The following is an 18,644-nucleotide window of genomic DNA, read 5'->3' on the forward strand; positions in this document are numbered from 1 at the left end:
GGTGAGATTGTAGAGGCATTTTGTCAAGAATCATTTCATGAGAGATAATAAAAGCAGCGTTTCTAATACCATTTGGCACCGACTAATGTTGTATTCAAATAATATTCGAAGGACATAACAGCACCGAAATGAGGTTTTGAAGGTATTTATTTTCTATCTATGGAAAACTAAAATACGCTATACAAAACAATCCTGCTAATAGCTAATGATTACTCTACTTTTGAACACAATAGTATTGTATTGTTATTAACAGAGCTTATAAATTACCTTCTAAATCTATTTTTCCATCCGAACTGAAATCAGAAATAAGCCCATTCATGTCCTTTTTTGTGAAGTCATAAGATATTGCTGGAAGAAGTATTTGTCGTAGTTTTTCCTCACTGAGAAAACCAGTATTGTCCGTATCAAAGTACTGAAAGGCAGCTACGAGTCGTTCGTTATCAGTTCTGCTAACTTCTATTGCTATTTTTTTGAATTGCCTGTATGATATCTTAACTGAAATGTATTGTGTAAAATTTTCTTATTTACATTTTTAAGAAATAGAATGAACGATTTCTCAAGATATTGATCATAACACTGCTGACTACATGTACTTTTAGAGCGTATACACGATGATTTATTTCTGTTAAATGTTATGATATTTGTTTTTACAAGTGAGAATTAAGATACTCTCAAAAGTTGGAGGACATAACAGCATCGAAATATTTATTTTTTCGGTATGGAAAACAAACTAGCACAATATATAAGATTTGAAATAATGTAAAATTCCTAACGTTCTGACTGTTTTTATTGATCAAGATAAATTATATAAATTCTATAAAAATTATGATGTCCATACCACCAGTTTAGGGAAAGACCATAAAGTCTAATTAGATTGTTGGCTATCGGTTTAAGCATCTTTTAGCTTCTTGTAAAAAGATTAAAAACAAAACTATTAAGAAGAAAAACACGTTTTTGTTACACAACATGTTTCAATAATAATGATATCTGAGTCCATGGGCGGGTTCCCAAGGAATGGATATTGCGATCCGAACCGGAAACATATGTCAGCTATTTTTGTTTTGCATATTCTACCATATTCCATCATAATTTAAATTCTTATCCTAATAAAACATTTTTTCCTTCCCTAATAAAACATTTTTTCCTTAGATGTATGAAGTTTGCGGCCTGGCGGCCCAGCGGCCTGGCTGCGTGAAGTTGGCGGCCTGGCGGCCCAACGCCCTGGCGGCGTGAAGTTGTCGGCCCAACAGCCTGGCGGTGTGAAGTTGGCGGCATGGCGGATCAACGGTATGGCGGCGTTAAGTTGGCGGCCTAGCGGCCTGAACTTTAAAAGTAATACAAGTTTGGCAATGAAATTAAAACGACTTTTATGTATTTTTTTAAGACATATCTTACCATTTAAAAGTTACATAAAAGAAAAAACAAGTTTTAGACAGTTTTTTTTTCTGTATCGACCTGGCAGCCGGAAATTTTACAGTTGTATCTAAATGTGACAAAAACGTGACATTATTAAGAGGTTAATGCACGGCAGGAGAGGGCCGGAAGGTGATAATCGGCCCGCAAAATGAATAATGGACCCGAGGGCTTTAGCCCGAGGGCCATTATTCATTCAGGGCCGATTATCACCTTCCGGCCCTACTCTGACGTGTATTAATGTCTTTTAATACACTTGTTACTATATATAGTAACAAAATTGCCTATGATTTCAACTGATTATGAGTGGCACGTGACCTATTATGAGTTTGCGGCCCGGGGCCTAGAACTAGTTATCAGCCCGCAGAACATGTGCACGTGCACAAACTGAAACAATGACGTCATATTTTACGTCATGAAACAGTTAACTGTAAAAGTGAAAGTAGGTTGACAGCACATCGTATTTAGTACAAACACATTTTTGTTACTGTTGAAATTTGAAGAAATAATACGACAAATTCAATCCGAAAAAAAAATGAAAATAAAACTTGCTTCTTTGAACACGCAAACAGTAAACATCTCCGTACAGAACACAAGAATTTCAACCAAAGAACGTAGATTTCTATTTGTTGTTGTTGTTTTTTTTACATTAATACACGTCAGAGTAGGGCCGGAAGGTGATAATCGGCCCTGAATGAATAATGAATAAAGCCCTCGGGTCCATTATTCATTTTGCGGGCCGATTATCACCTTCCGGCCCTCTCCTGCCGTGTATTAACCTCTTATAATACACTTGGTAGATCTAATAGTAGCATTTAAAAAAAAAAACACAAAAAAAAACCCAACAAATACTTTGAAGTTCTTTCGTTAATTCTTGTCTACAGTACTCTTCTACTGTTCTGTACAGCGATGTTTAGAGTCTACTGTTTGTGTGTTCAAAGCAGTAGAATCTAGAAGCAAGTTTTATTTTCATTTTTTTTTTCGGAATGAATTTGTCGTATTACTTCTTCAGATTTCAATAGTAACAAAAATGTGTTTGTACTAAATACGCTTTTAAAAGCTCTCATAATTAAAATAAAGCGATTCGTGCTGACAACCTACTTTCACATTTACAGTTAACTGTTTGATGACGTAAAATATGACGTCATTGTTTCAGTTTGTGAACGTGCACTTGTTCTGCGGGCTGATAACTAGTTCTCGGCCCCGGGCCGCAAACTCATAATAGATCACGTGACACTCATAATCAGTTGAAATCATAGGCAATTTTGTTACTATATATAGTAACAAGTGTATTAAGAAGTTATTTAGACTATTCTTGATATCTAAATGGTATATAAAAAGAAAACTAGAAATGTGTCCATAGGACAAGGGTGCCCCACATTCCACCGATTTGTCAATCTTATGTCTCTAGGTCAAATACTTTTTTGGCTACATGTGCCAAAGTTGAAAACTAAAAATCTTTTATTAAGTAAAGAGCAAGTACTACAAATACTGAATAGATCCACAAGAAAACCCCAAGGTGCACAACTACACATGCTGAGCAACATTATTGTAAGGTTTCATGACTCTAGGTCAAATATATTTTAGTTACGTGTGAAACAAGTTAAAAGTTGCAAATTTTTACTAAGTCAAGGGCAATAACTCTTAAAATACTAAATATATTCACATGAAAATACCAAGGTGCACAACTTCACATGCTAATCAACATTCCTGTAAGGTTTCATGACTCTAGGTCAATTACTTTTTGAGCTACGTGCGACGCAAAAAGGGAACAGACGGATGGACGGAAGGGCGGACGGTCAATGGTAAATCTAAATTGCCCCTATAGTGGGGGCACAAAAATCACTTTTTATTTTATCATTTTTGTGAAGTTTGTGGCCAAGCTACGGTGTCCTTATCGTGCCATTTAGAATGTCGTCCGTCGCGTCTAAGGGTAGACACACGACAATGCGAAGTGACATCGCGACAATGCGAAGCGACGCTCGACAACGCGAAGCGATATGCGACAATGCGAAGCGACGCTCGACAGTGTCAAACGATATGTCGCACTGTCGCCTAGAAATGTCGCGGTAAAAAAGGGCGACATTTAAGAAATGTCGCTTCGCGTTGTCGAGTGTCGCTTCGCATTGTCGAGCGTCGCTTCGCGTTGTCGCGATGTCACTTCGGTTGTCACGATGTCACTTCGCGTTGTCGCATTGTCACTTCGCATTGTCGAGTGTCGAGGTTGGTAGAAGTGCATACCACGACACTCGACAATGCGAAACGACAACGCGACAATGCGATACGACGCTCGACAATGCGAAGTGACACTCGACATCGCGAAGCGACATTTTTAAAATGTCGAGTAAATGTCGCGTTATTTTTATGATTTTTACACCGCGACGCTCAACATTGCGAAGCGACACTCGACAATGCGAAGCGACACTCGACAACGCGAAGCGATACTCGACAACGCGAAGCGACACTCGACAATGCGAAGCGACATTTGGAATAATATCGTATCGCATTGTCCGTGCGTCTACCGGTGCTTGGTCAGAATTTACTAACTCACCGACAAACGGTGCGATCATGGAAGGGGTCGCACTAAACTGCTGACGAATTAGCTGACGATATAGATATATAGGAAACTGCTGACCAGTTAAATAAAGAAGGATTATCGGAAAATGCTGACCAGTTACACAAAGAAGGGAAACATTGAAGGTGTGAAGTTATATAAACACGCCGTAGGGGGTAATAAAAAGATGGGAAATTACTTTTATTCTTTTAATTATATTTTTAATTTTTGCATTTATATGACTATGTTTATAAACTAAATTAATATATACATTTAAAGTACCATAATATCATACATTTTAACACGGATTTACATTACTACATGTAATATAAATCCGTGATTTTAAAAGGATATATTAAACAGCTTTTTATACCTCTAAAGATATGCAAAAATTTGAATTAATGTTTTATAAAGAATTATGATGTTATGAGTTTTATCAAAATCTCTTGTTAGTGATATTTCAATAGAAAAATCTTGTAACGGAAAAAAATGTATTTTCAAAAGCAATAATTGCAATTTGAATTAATATTAAATAAGTCAGCAGTGTTTTAACTTAATTAAATGTCGACAAAATTTTATACAATATATTGAATTTCGTACATTATAAAATGAATTAAAATTTCACGACAAAATATATTTTTTTCTATATTTCTAACTGGTCAGCAGTTTCCCTATATATCTAACTGGTCAGCAGATTCTACTACATGTGTATATGTTTAACTGGTCAGCATTTTCTCGCCTGAATGTAAAGAGCGTTAAATTTGCTAACCATATAGAATAAGAAGAGTTTTACGGCTTAAATCAATTTGAAATAACATTAAATTGGTCAGCAGTGTTTTTACTTAATTAAATGTCGACATAATTTTATAAAATAAATTGAATTTGCATACATAATAAAAATGAATTACAATTTCACGGCAAAATATATTTTTCTCTATATATCTAACTGGTCAGCAGTTTCCCTATATACGAGGGCTGTCCGGAAAGTTCGTAGACAAGGCTATAAAATTATTTTAAGCAGACATATCAATATGATGATTTGATACTTTACTTAAGTATTTATCTGCTACATATTTCCACGGAGTTGAATAGACTCACGACTCACGAAACTACGATGGTGAAAACGCGAAAGTACGATGATGAAAACGCGATAGTACGATGATGAAAACGCGACAGTACGATACTACGATGATGAAAACGCGACAAACTATCGTGTTTTCACCATCGTACTGTCGCGTTTTCACCATCGTAGTTTCGTGATTTCGCGTTTTCATCATCGTACTGTCGAGTATCGCGTTTCAGATCAAACCATTCATAGGCGATGGCCCTAACGGCATTCCGGAATGCCGTTAGGGCCATCGCCAATGAATGTGTTAATCTGAAACTCGATAGTCGATAGTACGATGGTGAAAACACGAAATCACGAAACTACGATGGTGAAAACACGATAGTACGATGATGAAAACGCGATAGTACGATGATGAAAATGCGATAGTACGATGATGAAAACACGACGGTACGATGTTGAAAACGCGATAGTACGATGATGAAAACACGACAGTACGATGATGAAAACGCGATAGTACGATGGTGAAAACGCGATAGTACGATGATGAAAACACGACAGTACGATGATGAAAACGCGAAATGACGAAACTACGATGGTGAAAACGCGACAATACGATGGTGAAAACACGATAGTTTATCGCGTTTTCATCATCGTAGTATCGTACTGTCGCGTTTTCATCATCGTACTTTCGCGTTTTTCATCATCGTACTTTCGCGTTTTCACCATCGTAGTTTCGTGATTTCGCGTTTTCACCATCGTACTATCGACTATCGCGTTTCAGATCAACACATTCATAGGCAATGGCCCTAACGGCATTCCGTAGATTATAGGCAATGAAGGTGCGTACATTTTGTGTTGCAAAAATGACGTCAAATTAACGGACGGAGCAACGTAATGATATTTAACTTCATAGCAACGCTAATATGGCGCCAACTGAGATTATAATCTTTACCTTTAAAACAAAATTAACCATGAAATGTTAAAGGCAACTTGTGTTTAAATGAATAAATGTCAAACAAGATAAAGAAGCGGTGATGACAGGATATTGTATAAGAAACGCTCCAGAAGTGACCAAAAGTAGCATGGCTGAAATATCGTAGATTGCGTTACAACATTTTTTGAAAAAGGCAGACATCTTACACACAGTATGGGAACCAGTGAAATCTTTATTTTTAAATAATAATTTTAAATATGAAATGTATGAAGCAATAACATGTATTAAGTATACGTCAGACAGGTACCATGATGGCTTTTGAAATCGGAAGAAATTAAATAGTTGGTAAACATGAATTTAATTTGACGCCGTTGACAAAGACATGGTTTACAGAAGAGCACAATGATATAATATATATATGTATCTGCATTAAAGATGACTAGTTATTTCGCAAGTTTGCATAGTATATATATTTTGCTAAATTATTAATTATTGCTTTTGATTTTGCACATATGAGATTAACAAATTTCTGTTTAGTAGGCCACGTATAATAATATCTCTTTATATATTTTGATCTTAAGTCCTGGAATTTAGAACATATTAATACAAAATGATACTCATTTTCTATAAGACCGGCATTACAATTACTACACAATCTTTCATTTCTTGGTATATTTCTATGCCGTCCACGTTCAATAGCCAAACTATGAGAAGATGAACGAAATTTGGATAAAGCTACCCTAAATTTCGGTTCAACGATAAAATCCAAATAGTTTTCAAATTCGAATGAATGTTTAAATAAACAATATGTATCTAATCTAGACGAGTTATTAATTGAGGAATACCAACTTTGATAGAATATGTCTAAAATTCGTTGTTTAATAATACAATACTAAATTCTATATGTATAGTAAACTGATTTTCCCACATATAAAACAAGCCAGTCTGCTCTAAAATAGTCTTAACAGTATATGCCCAGTTTTTACCACTATAAGTTACACCATTGTCGGCATCTGTTTTTAACATAATAAAAATTTTATACAATATAGTTCTTTCATTAAGTTTAAGAAGTTTTAACCAGTATTTGATCAATATTAGTTTTCTATGAATGGACATTGGTGTACGACCAAGTTCACCATATAACACATCTACATTGGTTGATTGTTTCACACATAACAATCTTCTACAAAACTTTGTATGTATAATTTCTATGTTCGGACCAGCATGATGCCCCACACTTCTGCAGCATAATTTAATGTTGGTAAAACAATACTATCAAATAAACTTATCATTTGGGAAACTGGAAGTTCCAACTGGTTACATACAATAAATAGATTGTGTAGTGAATATGACGCATGTTGCGCAATATATTTTTGAGTTCTGTTCCAGTTCCCATTTTTAAAAAGATACACACCTAAATATTTAAAAGATTCTACAATTTCAATTCTAGTGTTATACAAAAAGAAATCATAAGATGTATGTCTACCATTTTCAAAAATCATTACTTTTGTTTTAGATACATTTAATTTCAGATTCCACATATTGCAATAATGTTCTATATCATTCAAGATAGATTGTAATGAATTTGGATCATGTGTGAAAACTACAGCGTCGTCTGCAAATAACAACAAAAATACCTGTATATCATCAATGTTAACAATACCAGGAATGTTCCTATTTATATTATTTAATATATCATTGAGAAAAAATAAACACAATATGCTACTTGCTGGATCTCCTTGTTTTACTCCAATCTTAGAATTAATTAGATCAGAATGCATGTTTTTATATTTAACAAAAGATTTAACAATACCATACATTGACTTGATTGCACTTGATTGCACTTATTTTGTACTTATATTTTCATTCAGTAACTTTCTCCATAATAAAACCCTATCAATACGGTCAAACATTTTCTCCCAATCTAGAAATGCTACATAGAGTTTCTTCTTACTCGACAAAGTCTTTGTTATTATAGCATGTAGAACAAAAATACAGTCAATAGTTGACTTATTCCTTTGAAAACCATATTGATTATCAATAAATTTTTCATGTTTATCAGCCCATTTAATAAGTCTATCAACTAATAATAAGAGGATATTGTACATGATAAAATGCCACATATTTTCAAGAGCCGGGACGGCGAGTGAAAATATGTGGCATTTTATCATGTTGAGTGAAAATATATACCATATTTCACGAAAAAACGAAAAAATACACCTTTTTATTTAATTTCATTACCAAAGAAAAATGGTTACAAACCCTATTGCTTGCTACGCAACTGCAATTGTACAGCGCGCAGTAATATATTATTGCGTCTTGTTTTGCACGCGATATATTTGGCGCTACATTGTGACGTCACGTAAACAACTGTTTAAACGTCTGTATAGCGTTAATAACTGAATTTAAGATATTGGTGTTCTGATTAATTTTCTTAGTTAGACCATTTTCTATCATTCTAGATAGTTTTCAAAGCAAAATTCAACAAAAAGTTGTTTTTTTATTTATCAGATTTTCAAACAAAATGGCGAAAGAAGTCCCTTAAAATAAATATGAGTTTTAACTCCGCCCACTTTCATATTTTTATTTCATATTTATTTTTTAAAAAAGATGAAATATATTTGACTGATATAGCACCATATTTCATGGATAAAATTAAATAATTTTGAGTATATTTTGGACAAAATATTATTTAAGGTAATTCCGCGAAAGTTTTTTGCTTCATGAGCTCCACCTTTAAAAATTGGTACTATAATACCTTCTCCCGAGCATTCAGGAAATACGCCATCATTAAATATTTTATTATAAAAGCGTGTGAGAAATGGACAAATTATATCAATTGAATTTTTAAATACTTCTGCAATCAGATGGTCAGTACCTGGGCATTTGGAATTGTTTTGCGAAAATATTGCATTTTTTATCTCCATCGATGTAAATTCAACATCTAAATCATTATCATATATGTAATCATTATGTACATCATTATTTTCATGATCATACAGTGGTGTAGAACCGTACAAACTATTAAAATGTATATACATATCATCAATACTTATGTTTCTATTTTCTATAGTAGGTTGCCTGTATTGTGTTCTCACATTTCTCCAAAAAGACTTTGGGTTACATTTTGCTAATTTTGACACTCGTTTCCCCTCTGTCTTTTTGAATAAACGTTTACATCTAAGTTTTATATTCTTATATACCTTTCTTTTATTTATGAAAATGCTTTTATTCTCGTTCGTTCTATTTCTGAAAAATACATTTCTTGCTCTATTTAATGCTTTTCTGGCCTCATAGCATTCATGGCATCTCGCCACTCTTTGGGTATTTGTACTCCAACACCATATCTATGTTGCTTAAGGACATCCTTCATATGGAAAGCTGTATTCCTTACTATTTCTCTGTGACTATACTTGTGAAATTTCACAACAATCGGTCTTGGATTTTCGGGTTTGGTTAGTGTACCAAGGCGATGGGCTCTATCAAACTCTATCTCAGTACTGATTTTTAATGTATTTTTAATAAATTCTTTTACAATAGAGGCACATGAATTAGGGTCTGTTGCTGTATCATATGTTTGTGGCGAAACATTAATATTTTGGTCAGTGTCACTTGTAGAGGAACTTGTTAATAACATGGATGCTTCCGGTGATGTGGTATGTACTTCCGGTAAGCCATAAAATATTAGATTGTCCTTCATATTTCTAAATTCGTTGTCCAAGATGCGTGTTCTAAGTTCTTCCTGGGTTTTACTTAATGTTTTGATTGTAGAATTTAACGTGTCACATGATTTTGCATGGTCTTTACACTATCTTTAGTTGACGCTAATTCTGTTGTTTGCTTATCATACTTTTCACTGATAAATGTACTGTTGTTTTCTACATCGCAAACTCGCGACTCTATACTTTTTACCTTAATATCTAGATCATTGAGTTTCAAGCACATTGAGTTTACTACTTTTTCAATATTGTCAATTTTATCAAGTCGGGAGTCGATCTTATCAAGACGGGAGTTCATAGTTTCCATCATAGCTATAGCCCATGGTGGAGTTTGGTTTGTACCTTGATTCATCATTGGTGTACATGGCGGTAGTGGACCAAGATATTGTTGATTATACTGATACGGAGGTGACTGCAATAATTGTCCAGTAAATGATTGTTGAAAAGTTCCATTAGTACTCATTTCACTATTTATTTTACTTACTGTTGGTGTATCGTATACAAATATGTCACTACTGTCCTAGGATGATAACTTGAGCCTTTGTTTACATAACAAAGACCAATAACAATGCGAAAAATAGGTTAGGCAGATCAATGCCACAATCTATAAAAATGAAAATAAAACTACATGTTATCATATGTCTTGTTAGCGCAGCAGGTAGAGCAACCGTGTCAGTAATGAGTTTATCCGTACAGACAGAAGTTCGACTACTGGTACATTTTTTTTTACCTCAGAATATTTAGATCGAATATTTTATTTCACTGTGATCAAAAAATACAAAAAGAAAAAAAATAGAAATAAAAAATAAATATATACTATAAAATATATATCATAAGAAGAAAACAAAAAGGAAAACGAAAATAAATGAATAATTATAATGATAAAAAAACAGAGCAAGAAGAAAAACCTGTGGTTATAAAATGGCACTACTTGGGGTTCGAACCTATGAGAACAAAACTCTAAAAGTTACAAATAATTTCGATCTACCGACAGAACCATAACGGTAATACGCAAACGATACTGTAAGAATAATGCTATATAGTATTTGTAAGTGTTTACTTTTACGATATCGGATAATAATCCAGATAACCCCGTTTTTGGACTTTCCCATGTACCGTTAAGACCAAATTATCATCCTAGGACAGTACGTTGTTTCTTTCGTTTGTTTTGATTGTTTACGTCATCACTATCTCTGTTACTGTCCTAGGATGATAATTTGTTTTAATATCTAACTTTTCAGCAGATTCTACAATATGGTCAGCATTTTAATAACATATTTTTGACTGTTTATTGTATTTTGTCATAGATAAATCAAGAATGACACGTCGCGTGTGAAATCGATTTTAATATGACCTTGGGGCATGTCGATCTCGATAAATTATCAGTTTAATGGATATCTGTGGAAACATGTTGTTTATAATGTAATAAAAGCTTATTAACTATAACAATTAGCACATTATTAATTTTTGTTCAATATTACTTATACAATTATACGAACAACAAATAAGGAAACAGAAATAGAGGATATTGAATGAGTGTAAGTTCAATACTGAATTTATTGCACGAGTTGAATAAAATAATATTATGCGAGCCTCTGGCGAGCATAATATTATTTTATTCAACGAGTGCAATAAATTCAGTAATGAACTTACACGAATTTAATATTCTATTTATCACATACCCAAAATAAAGACCGTTTAAAGAGAAATAAGAGTCATTTTTCATTGACGCGCCTATAGTATAAACGCTAACATTTAGCGCGTCATTACACTATGTTTGTATAACGCTAATGACGTCACGTCAAAATATATGCACGGCCGTGCAATACCATATTTACGGAGTCGCAAAATCGGCACGGGTGTGTGATAAATCACTTTATTTCATATTTGCACTAAATACGACATAATAATTATATTTTGTTAAAAATATACATTACGTATATGTACATGTATATATTTTAACCTATGATGCATTAAGAGGTTAATACAGGCAGGTGAGGGCCGGAAGGTGATAATCGGCCCGCAAAATGAATAATGGACCCGAGGGCTTTAGCCCGAGGGCCATTATTCATTTAGGGCCGATTATCACCTTCCGGCCCTACTCTGACGTGTATTAATGTCTTTAATACACTTGGATGATCTAATAGTAGCATTTAAAAAAAAAAAAGAAAAAAAAAAAACAAACAAAGTTCTTTCGTTGAAATTCTTGTCTACTCTTTCTACTGTTCTGTACAGAGATGTTTACTGTTTGTGTGTTCAAAGCAGTAGAATCTAGAAGCAAGTTTTTATTTTTCATTTTTTTCGGAATAAATTTGTCGTATTATTTCTTCAAATTTCAATAGTAACAAAAATGTGTTTGTACTAAATACGCTTAAGCTCTCACAATAAAAATAAAGCGATTCGTGCTGACAACCTACTTTCAATTTTACAGTTAACTGTTTGATGACGTAAAATATGACGTCATTGTTTCAGTTTGTGCACGTGTACATGTTCTGCGGGCTGATAACTAGTTCTCGGCCCCGGGCCGCAAACTCATAATAGGTCACGTGACACTCATAATCATAGAGAATAATAGGTTGGTGCCGTGGATTGAGAAAGTTTATCTGGCGAGGCGGAGGAATTTATTGGGTGAGCCGAAGGCGAACCCAATAAATTCCGGAGCAGAGCCAGATAAACTTTCTCCATCCACGGCACCAATCTATTATTCTATTTATCCTGTCACCGTTTTTTTAAAGAATTTTATTAGGCAAACAACCTTTAATCACACTATCGGAAATGTTTCTATATAAACAAAGAAGGCCCTAATTTTTCTACACCAATGCACTCGCCGTTCTTATTATCTCCCCGTGTATTTTCACATTGAGGGCGCCATTTTGTTTGAAAAATGTGATAAATTAAAACAATTTTTTGTCGAATTTTGTTGTGAAAACTATCTAGAATGAAAGAAAATGGTCTAACTAAGAAAATGAATTCGAATACCAATATCTTTTATTCAGTCGTTAACGCTGTACAGACGTTTAAAGTATTGTTTACGTGACGTCACAATGTAGCGCCAAACAGCACGTGCAAAACAATCAAATCAAGTACGCTATTCTAAAATGTCGCAAACAGTTAAGTTTTACATTTATTTCACTTTAAATAATTTTTATTTCGCTTGAAAAATTATAGAGTGAAATAAAATAAACAAACAAAGTTTTATCAACGTTTCCAAAATTCGTTATTCTACACACAGAAGATTTAACGACAGTTTTTATATTTTTTCTTGAAAAGTAGTCCGGCAAACATGCATACCACGTGATCAAGTGCCGTAGATCAGTAAAAATATACGGCACCTTGTTATCGGGCCGAAATTGAGACAAGTGACAGGATAAAGTTGAAATCATAGGCAATTTTGTTACTATATATAGTAACAAGTGTATTAAAGTTTTATACATACTTGAAACAAATTATGATTTTTCGTACATCATATTTTGACTACATTTTTAAAATTTTAACCAATATATAACACGTTGAAGAAAATTCATTAAGGTACTTAAATAAAATATTATATCAAAATAAATTGAGAAATATACAGTATATATCAATTGAATTTTTTATAATTAATATGTATCATTTGTAATATTGACATCTTGAAAAAACATTTTATCAAGTATTTCTCGACCTCGCTTGTAATATCACCAACGGCAATTTGACACCTTCAATGTTTCCCTTCTTTGTGTAACTGGTCAGCAGTTTTCGATAATCCTTCTTTGTTTAACTGGTCAGCAGTTTCCTATATATTCTATATCGTCAGCTAATTCGTCAGCAGTTTAGTGCGACCCCTTCCATGATCGCACCGTTTGCCGGTGAGTTAGTAAATTCTGACCAAGCACCGGTAGACGCACGACAATGCGATACGATATTATTCCAAATGTCGCTTCGCATTGTCGAGTGTCGCTTCGCGTTGTCGAGTATCGCTTCGCGTTGTCGAGTGTCGCTTCGCATTGTCGAGTGTCGCTTCGCAATGTTGAGCGTCGCGGTGTAAAAATCATAAAAATAACGCGACATTTACTCGACATTTTAAAAATGTCGCTTCGCGATGTCGAGTGTCACTTCGCATTGTCGAGCGTCGTATCGCATTGTCGCGTTGTCGTTTCGCATTGTCGAGTGTCGTGGTATGCACTTCTACCAACCTCGACACTCGACAATGCGAAGTGACAATGCGACAACGCGAAGTGACATCGCGACAACGCGAAGTGACATCGCGACAACGCGAAGCGACGCTCGACAATGCGAAGCGACACTCGACAACGCGAAGCGACATTTCTTAAATGTCGCCCTTTTTTACCGCGACATTTCTAGGCGACAGTGCGACATATCGTTTGACACTGTCGAGCGTCGCTTCGCATTGTCGCATATCGCTTCGCGTTGTCGAGCGTCGCTTCGCATTGTCGCGATGTCACTTCGCATTGTCGTGTGTCTACCCTTAGACGCGACGGACGACATTCTAAATGGCACGATAAGGACACCGTACCAAGCGGACTGGCGGCCAAAAATTTTAATTTTGCAGAAATGTTATTCAAACAATAAAACGGCATTTAATGAAGTTCTAAAGACAATTCTTATTATTTATATTAAAGGATATATAAAAAGAACAAATCACTTTGAGAAAAAAATATTTTATCATTTTTTATGAAGTTGGCGGCTCAGCGGCCCAGAATCTCAATGTTGTAAAAGTTTGTAAAAAGAATTGAAAACGACTCATAATTAAAGCTGCATGCCTCAAGATGAACCAAAATAGTTCAGGAAAATAAGGTACTGAAATTTTAAAAAAAGTGAAAGGTTCAAAATAAAATTAATAATTTCCATGTTATGTGTAATTTATGACCGATTTTGCGTTATATTTTATCATGTTTCTACTGCGTTACTAACGCAGTAAGGGCTATTTATGCATATTTTGACATTTTTTGGTAATTTACATGGGTTGTAAAGCTTTTTGCAATGTGAACTTTATTTTTTTTGGTTCATTTTACAATATTTTATTTTTTATTACATTTTTAAAATTTTCATGAAAATTAGCATTAATCTGGAGGCGTGCTGCTTTAACTTTTAAAGACATACCTTATCATTTATCAGTTAAATAAAAGGAAAAAACACATTCATTAAGTTATTTTCTCTAGCGACCTGGCAGCAAAATATTTTTATGTTGTAGAAATGTTATAAATATGATAAAAACGGGACTTTATGAAGTTCTTAAGACTATTCTTAATATTTAAAAGGTATATAAAAAGAAAGAAAATCACGTTCAAAAAACTTTTTATTTTATCATTTTTGTGAAGTTTGCGGCCCAGCGGCCTGGTGGCCAAAAATTTTAATATTGCAGAAATGTAATTTAAACGGCATTTAATGAAGTTCTAAAGACAATTCTTATTTTTTAAAGGATATATAAAAAGAACAAATCACTTTGAAAAAAAAATCATTTGCTTGCGGCCTGGCGGCCCAGAATTTCAATGTTGTAAAATTTTGGAAAAGAATTGAAAAACGGCTCTTTATTAACTTTTAAAGACATATCTTATCATTTAACAGTTTTAAATGTTGATTTCTGCTTAAGCCGGTGCTAGGGGGCATGGACGTTAGTTTGCACGGTACGTCCATGGACAGGCTCAATCAAACCGAGCCTCCGACATTTTAATTGTGACGTGTTGGGCTTTCTTTAGTGATTTTTATTTTCACTATTTTATCGCCACATCAGCGTTGTTTGTGCCGTGTGGAGGCTGTAAAAATTCGCCTCGTATATGCAATCAGAGATGTAAAATTCCCGATCCTTCAAAATCGTTCAGCGCGAAATTATTGTTGTGTTTGTGGTATTTTTAGTTTTAAGTATTTGGCATTTTCTAGTTGGGTGGTTCCAATATTCCTACTTGAATAATGTTGAATCATCCTTAGGATATGTTGCCTGCTTTTCAACTTGTCTTTTGACGTCTTATCTGTGATATGCAGGCTTCATAACCTCGAATCACCTTTCAAAATTCCATTTTGTTTAGTTCCGCCCATTGTTTACTGTTTAAAATGCACAAGCATTTTATTACTTGGGGACCATACGCCACTTTTCATGGAATGGCACTACTGTTAATTGATAACTGTCGTATGAACACATCTGCAGCCGATGTTTCTAAATTCTAAATTTAACCATTTCACCACTTCATGTTTAAATGTTGAATTCTGCTTAAGCCGGTGCTAGGGGGCGTGGACGGTAGTTTGCACTTGACAGTACCGTCCATGAACAGGCTCAATCAAACCGAGCCTGCAACATTTTCAATTTTGACGTGTTGGGCTTTCTTTCGGGATTCTTAATTTCTATTATTATCGCCACATCAGCGTTGTTTGTGCCGAGTGGAGGCTGTAAAAAGTCACCCCGTACATTCAATCAGAGATGTTATATTTCCGATCCTTAAGATCGTTGAGCACGACATTGTTGTGTTTGTGGTATTTTTAGTTTTAAGTATTTGGCATTTTCTAGTTGGGTGGTTCCAATATTCCTCCTTGAATAATGTTGAATCATCCTTAGGATATGTTGCCTGCTTTTTAACTTGTCTGTTGACGTCTTATCTGTGATATGCACACTGCGGTATACCGTACCCCGGATATTGCTCGATATTATGAGGACTTTCATCCCATTTCGCGACTTTGAACGGAGAACGAAGGTAAGTTCAACGACGATATTTTTCAAACTAATGGCTATTTCATTTATTTCAACGGATTTTATATATCTAGAGGTATTTTTGTAACTCTAAGAGACGTAAAAGTATTACAGTTATTTGTAAAATTGATTAAACTACCTCTAAACAATCTGCTGCTCACTAGGAAATTTTGACTGCGATACTGTAGAATCGTTAGAAATTATTATATTACCAATATAAAAAAAATTGAATCGAGCAATTCTTTTATTTACAATCCAAGTGTGCTTTGTCCAAATTTCAGGCAATAAGTGTGAAAGTACAAAAAGATACAGGCCAAAAAAGATACAAGAAAGTGTACCGAGTATTGATTTTAAGTGTACAGAGTATTGCAAAATAGCCCAACTTTAGTGTACAGTGTATTGCAAAACAAAATGAGCACATTAGTATGGAAAATCGATATTTTTGTCAAATTTTCACGTCTGTTTATCGATTCCGTTACATTCTGCTGATAATGTACTGTTTATATGATATTTATTCAAGTATTCAGATTCAACAATGCATTTTCAGTGTTATTACTGTTCTTTTCCTACGGGCATATACAGAGATTTAATTTCCCATTTGATTGAAAATCACACTATGGATGAAATAAGGTGTGTGCAGGGTCGAAAGCAGGGTCGGGGCAGGGTAGAACCATCAAAATTGACGATAAAAATCTTTAAATGCATGTCTCTAGAGAGACCCATCTCTCAAAAGAAGGAGAAGAAAAAACATGTTAAGATGATATTAATAATAGGTTACTACAGGGTAAGTTTGCTTTAAGAAACATATTGACACACTTAGTAAAATATTGGCAAGAGGGCTTATACCAAGCATGCGGTATCGTCTTAACCTTTTACTGCATGAGCATATTGCGAAAAAAGCCTGTTTTCATTGATTTAAGCCTCTTGTTACAAGTTCAACCTGCTAGCACAAATGTTGGCTTGACTATAGCCTGTGGAACACCATGCTCAATTTTAAATTTCCAGTTACCATGACAAAGGGGGGACGTCTCAAAATTGCCAAAAATCTCTTTTTTTTGCGTTGTTTTTTCCCAATCAAAACTGATTTCGAGGTACAGCAACTTCTCAATTGATTGAGATAAAGTTAAAGTTTTCGGCGTTGATTACACAGTAATTTAAATTGACCTGAGGCCATTTTAGCCCCCCCCCCCCCCCTACACACACACAAGTCCCAAATCTTCTCGGCGGTAAGAGGGGCTACTGTCCCTTTTCAAACCCCCCAAACCGAAGGGGGCACCCCCCCTGTGGCACCCCCTTGATGTACCTTTTTAATAAGGGGAGGTGGCGCCAAAAAAAAGATCACTCTTTTAAACAACATTTCTCAAATTCAAAATTTCTAAATAGCGCATGTTTTACACTATTTGAGGCCTCAAAAGGGGTGGGGTGTAAAGCCTTCAAATATGCTAAACAAGATTAACAAGGAAAGGCGGCGTTCAATGAACGCAACCCCCTACGACCCAGCAACACGAACCAGTGGCAAGGAGCCCAGGCGGACCCTAAACAAAAACAGGACAGCACAAGACAGCCCTAAAACACGCCTTTAAGAGGTAAAAGGTTATAAGGAACATAACCTTCTTATTGTATCTGCTGCCGTTTATCATAATCTTATCAAAATCCATTATTCGATTTTTTTAGCTGTACCCGCTCGGCAGTCATACGGTAACTCACTGCTAATGATGTAACACATTTCACGTGCATACGGTCTGCCGTTGCTAGGGTGTAGGTACAAAATGACCGAAAGGTGCCTTTATATTGATTTTTAGCATAGTAGGAAGTCGGTTGATATTAGATATTGGCACACTTGCTCAATACCATCTAATATTGACAATCTTGAGGCAGCATTAATGAACTTTGGATGCATTTTTTACAATTTAAAGTAAGATTTGCAATAATTATTAATAAATTCTGGAAAGGTTGATCCTTCGATAGCAACGAGAACTTTGTTAAAACAGAAAATTGCTGAGTTCGTTCGACTGAAATTTTTCATGAGCAGGAATGAAAATCTGGCTTACTCGCAGATGTTTCCAGTAAAGTACCTCCGAACTCTGCATATTCTGCACATATAGTGTAAATAAGAATACACAATAAGAAATATTCAAACTTAAATGTGGTATATACTCTGTGTTTACTACTTGCATTTACTCTATATTGATAACCAATACTCGTTACACTAAAAAACAATACTCGTGACACCGGCGGGCAACTCCAACGCAATACTCGGTACACTGACATGTGTA

General features: G+C 34.8%; 1 protein-coding gene across 1 annotated transcript in view; it reads right to left on the reverse strand.

Annotated features, from left to right (window-relative positions):
* Window positions 1-267: 267 nt before the first annotated feature.
* The window catches only part of LOC132713493 (uncharacterized), a gene marked incomplete at its 3' end in the record, with an annotated part of 77,879 nt that continues 59,502 nt past the window's right edge, over window positions 268-18,644 (reverse strand). The window contains 1 exon segment of the mRNA XM_060696121.1: window positions 268-495. Within this exon segment, the coding sequence (XP_060552104.1) occupies window positions 268-495 (228 nt within the window).

This window comes from Ruditapes philippinarum, unplaced genomic scaffold (genome assembly GCF_026571515.1).
Source record: "Ruditapes philippinarum isolate M1 unplaced genomic scaffold, ASM2657151v2 ctg4519_1_1_1_1, whole genome shotgun sequence".
Classification (NCBI taxonomy): domain Eukaryota; kingdom Metazoa; phylum Mollusca; class Bivalvia; order Venerida; family Veneridae; genus Ruditapes; species Ruditapes philippinarum.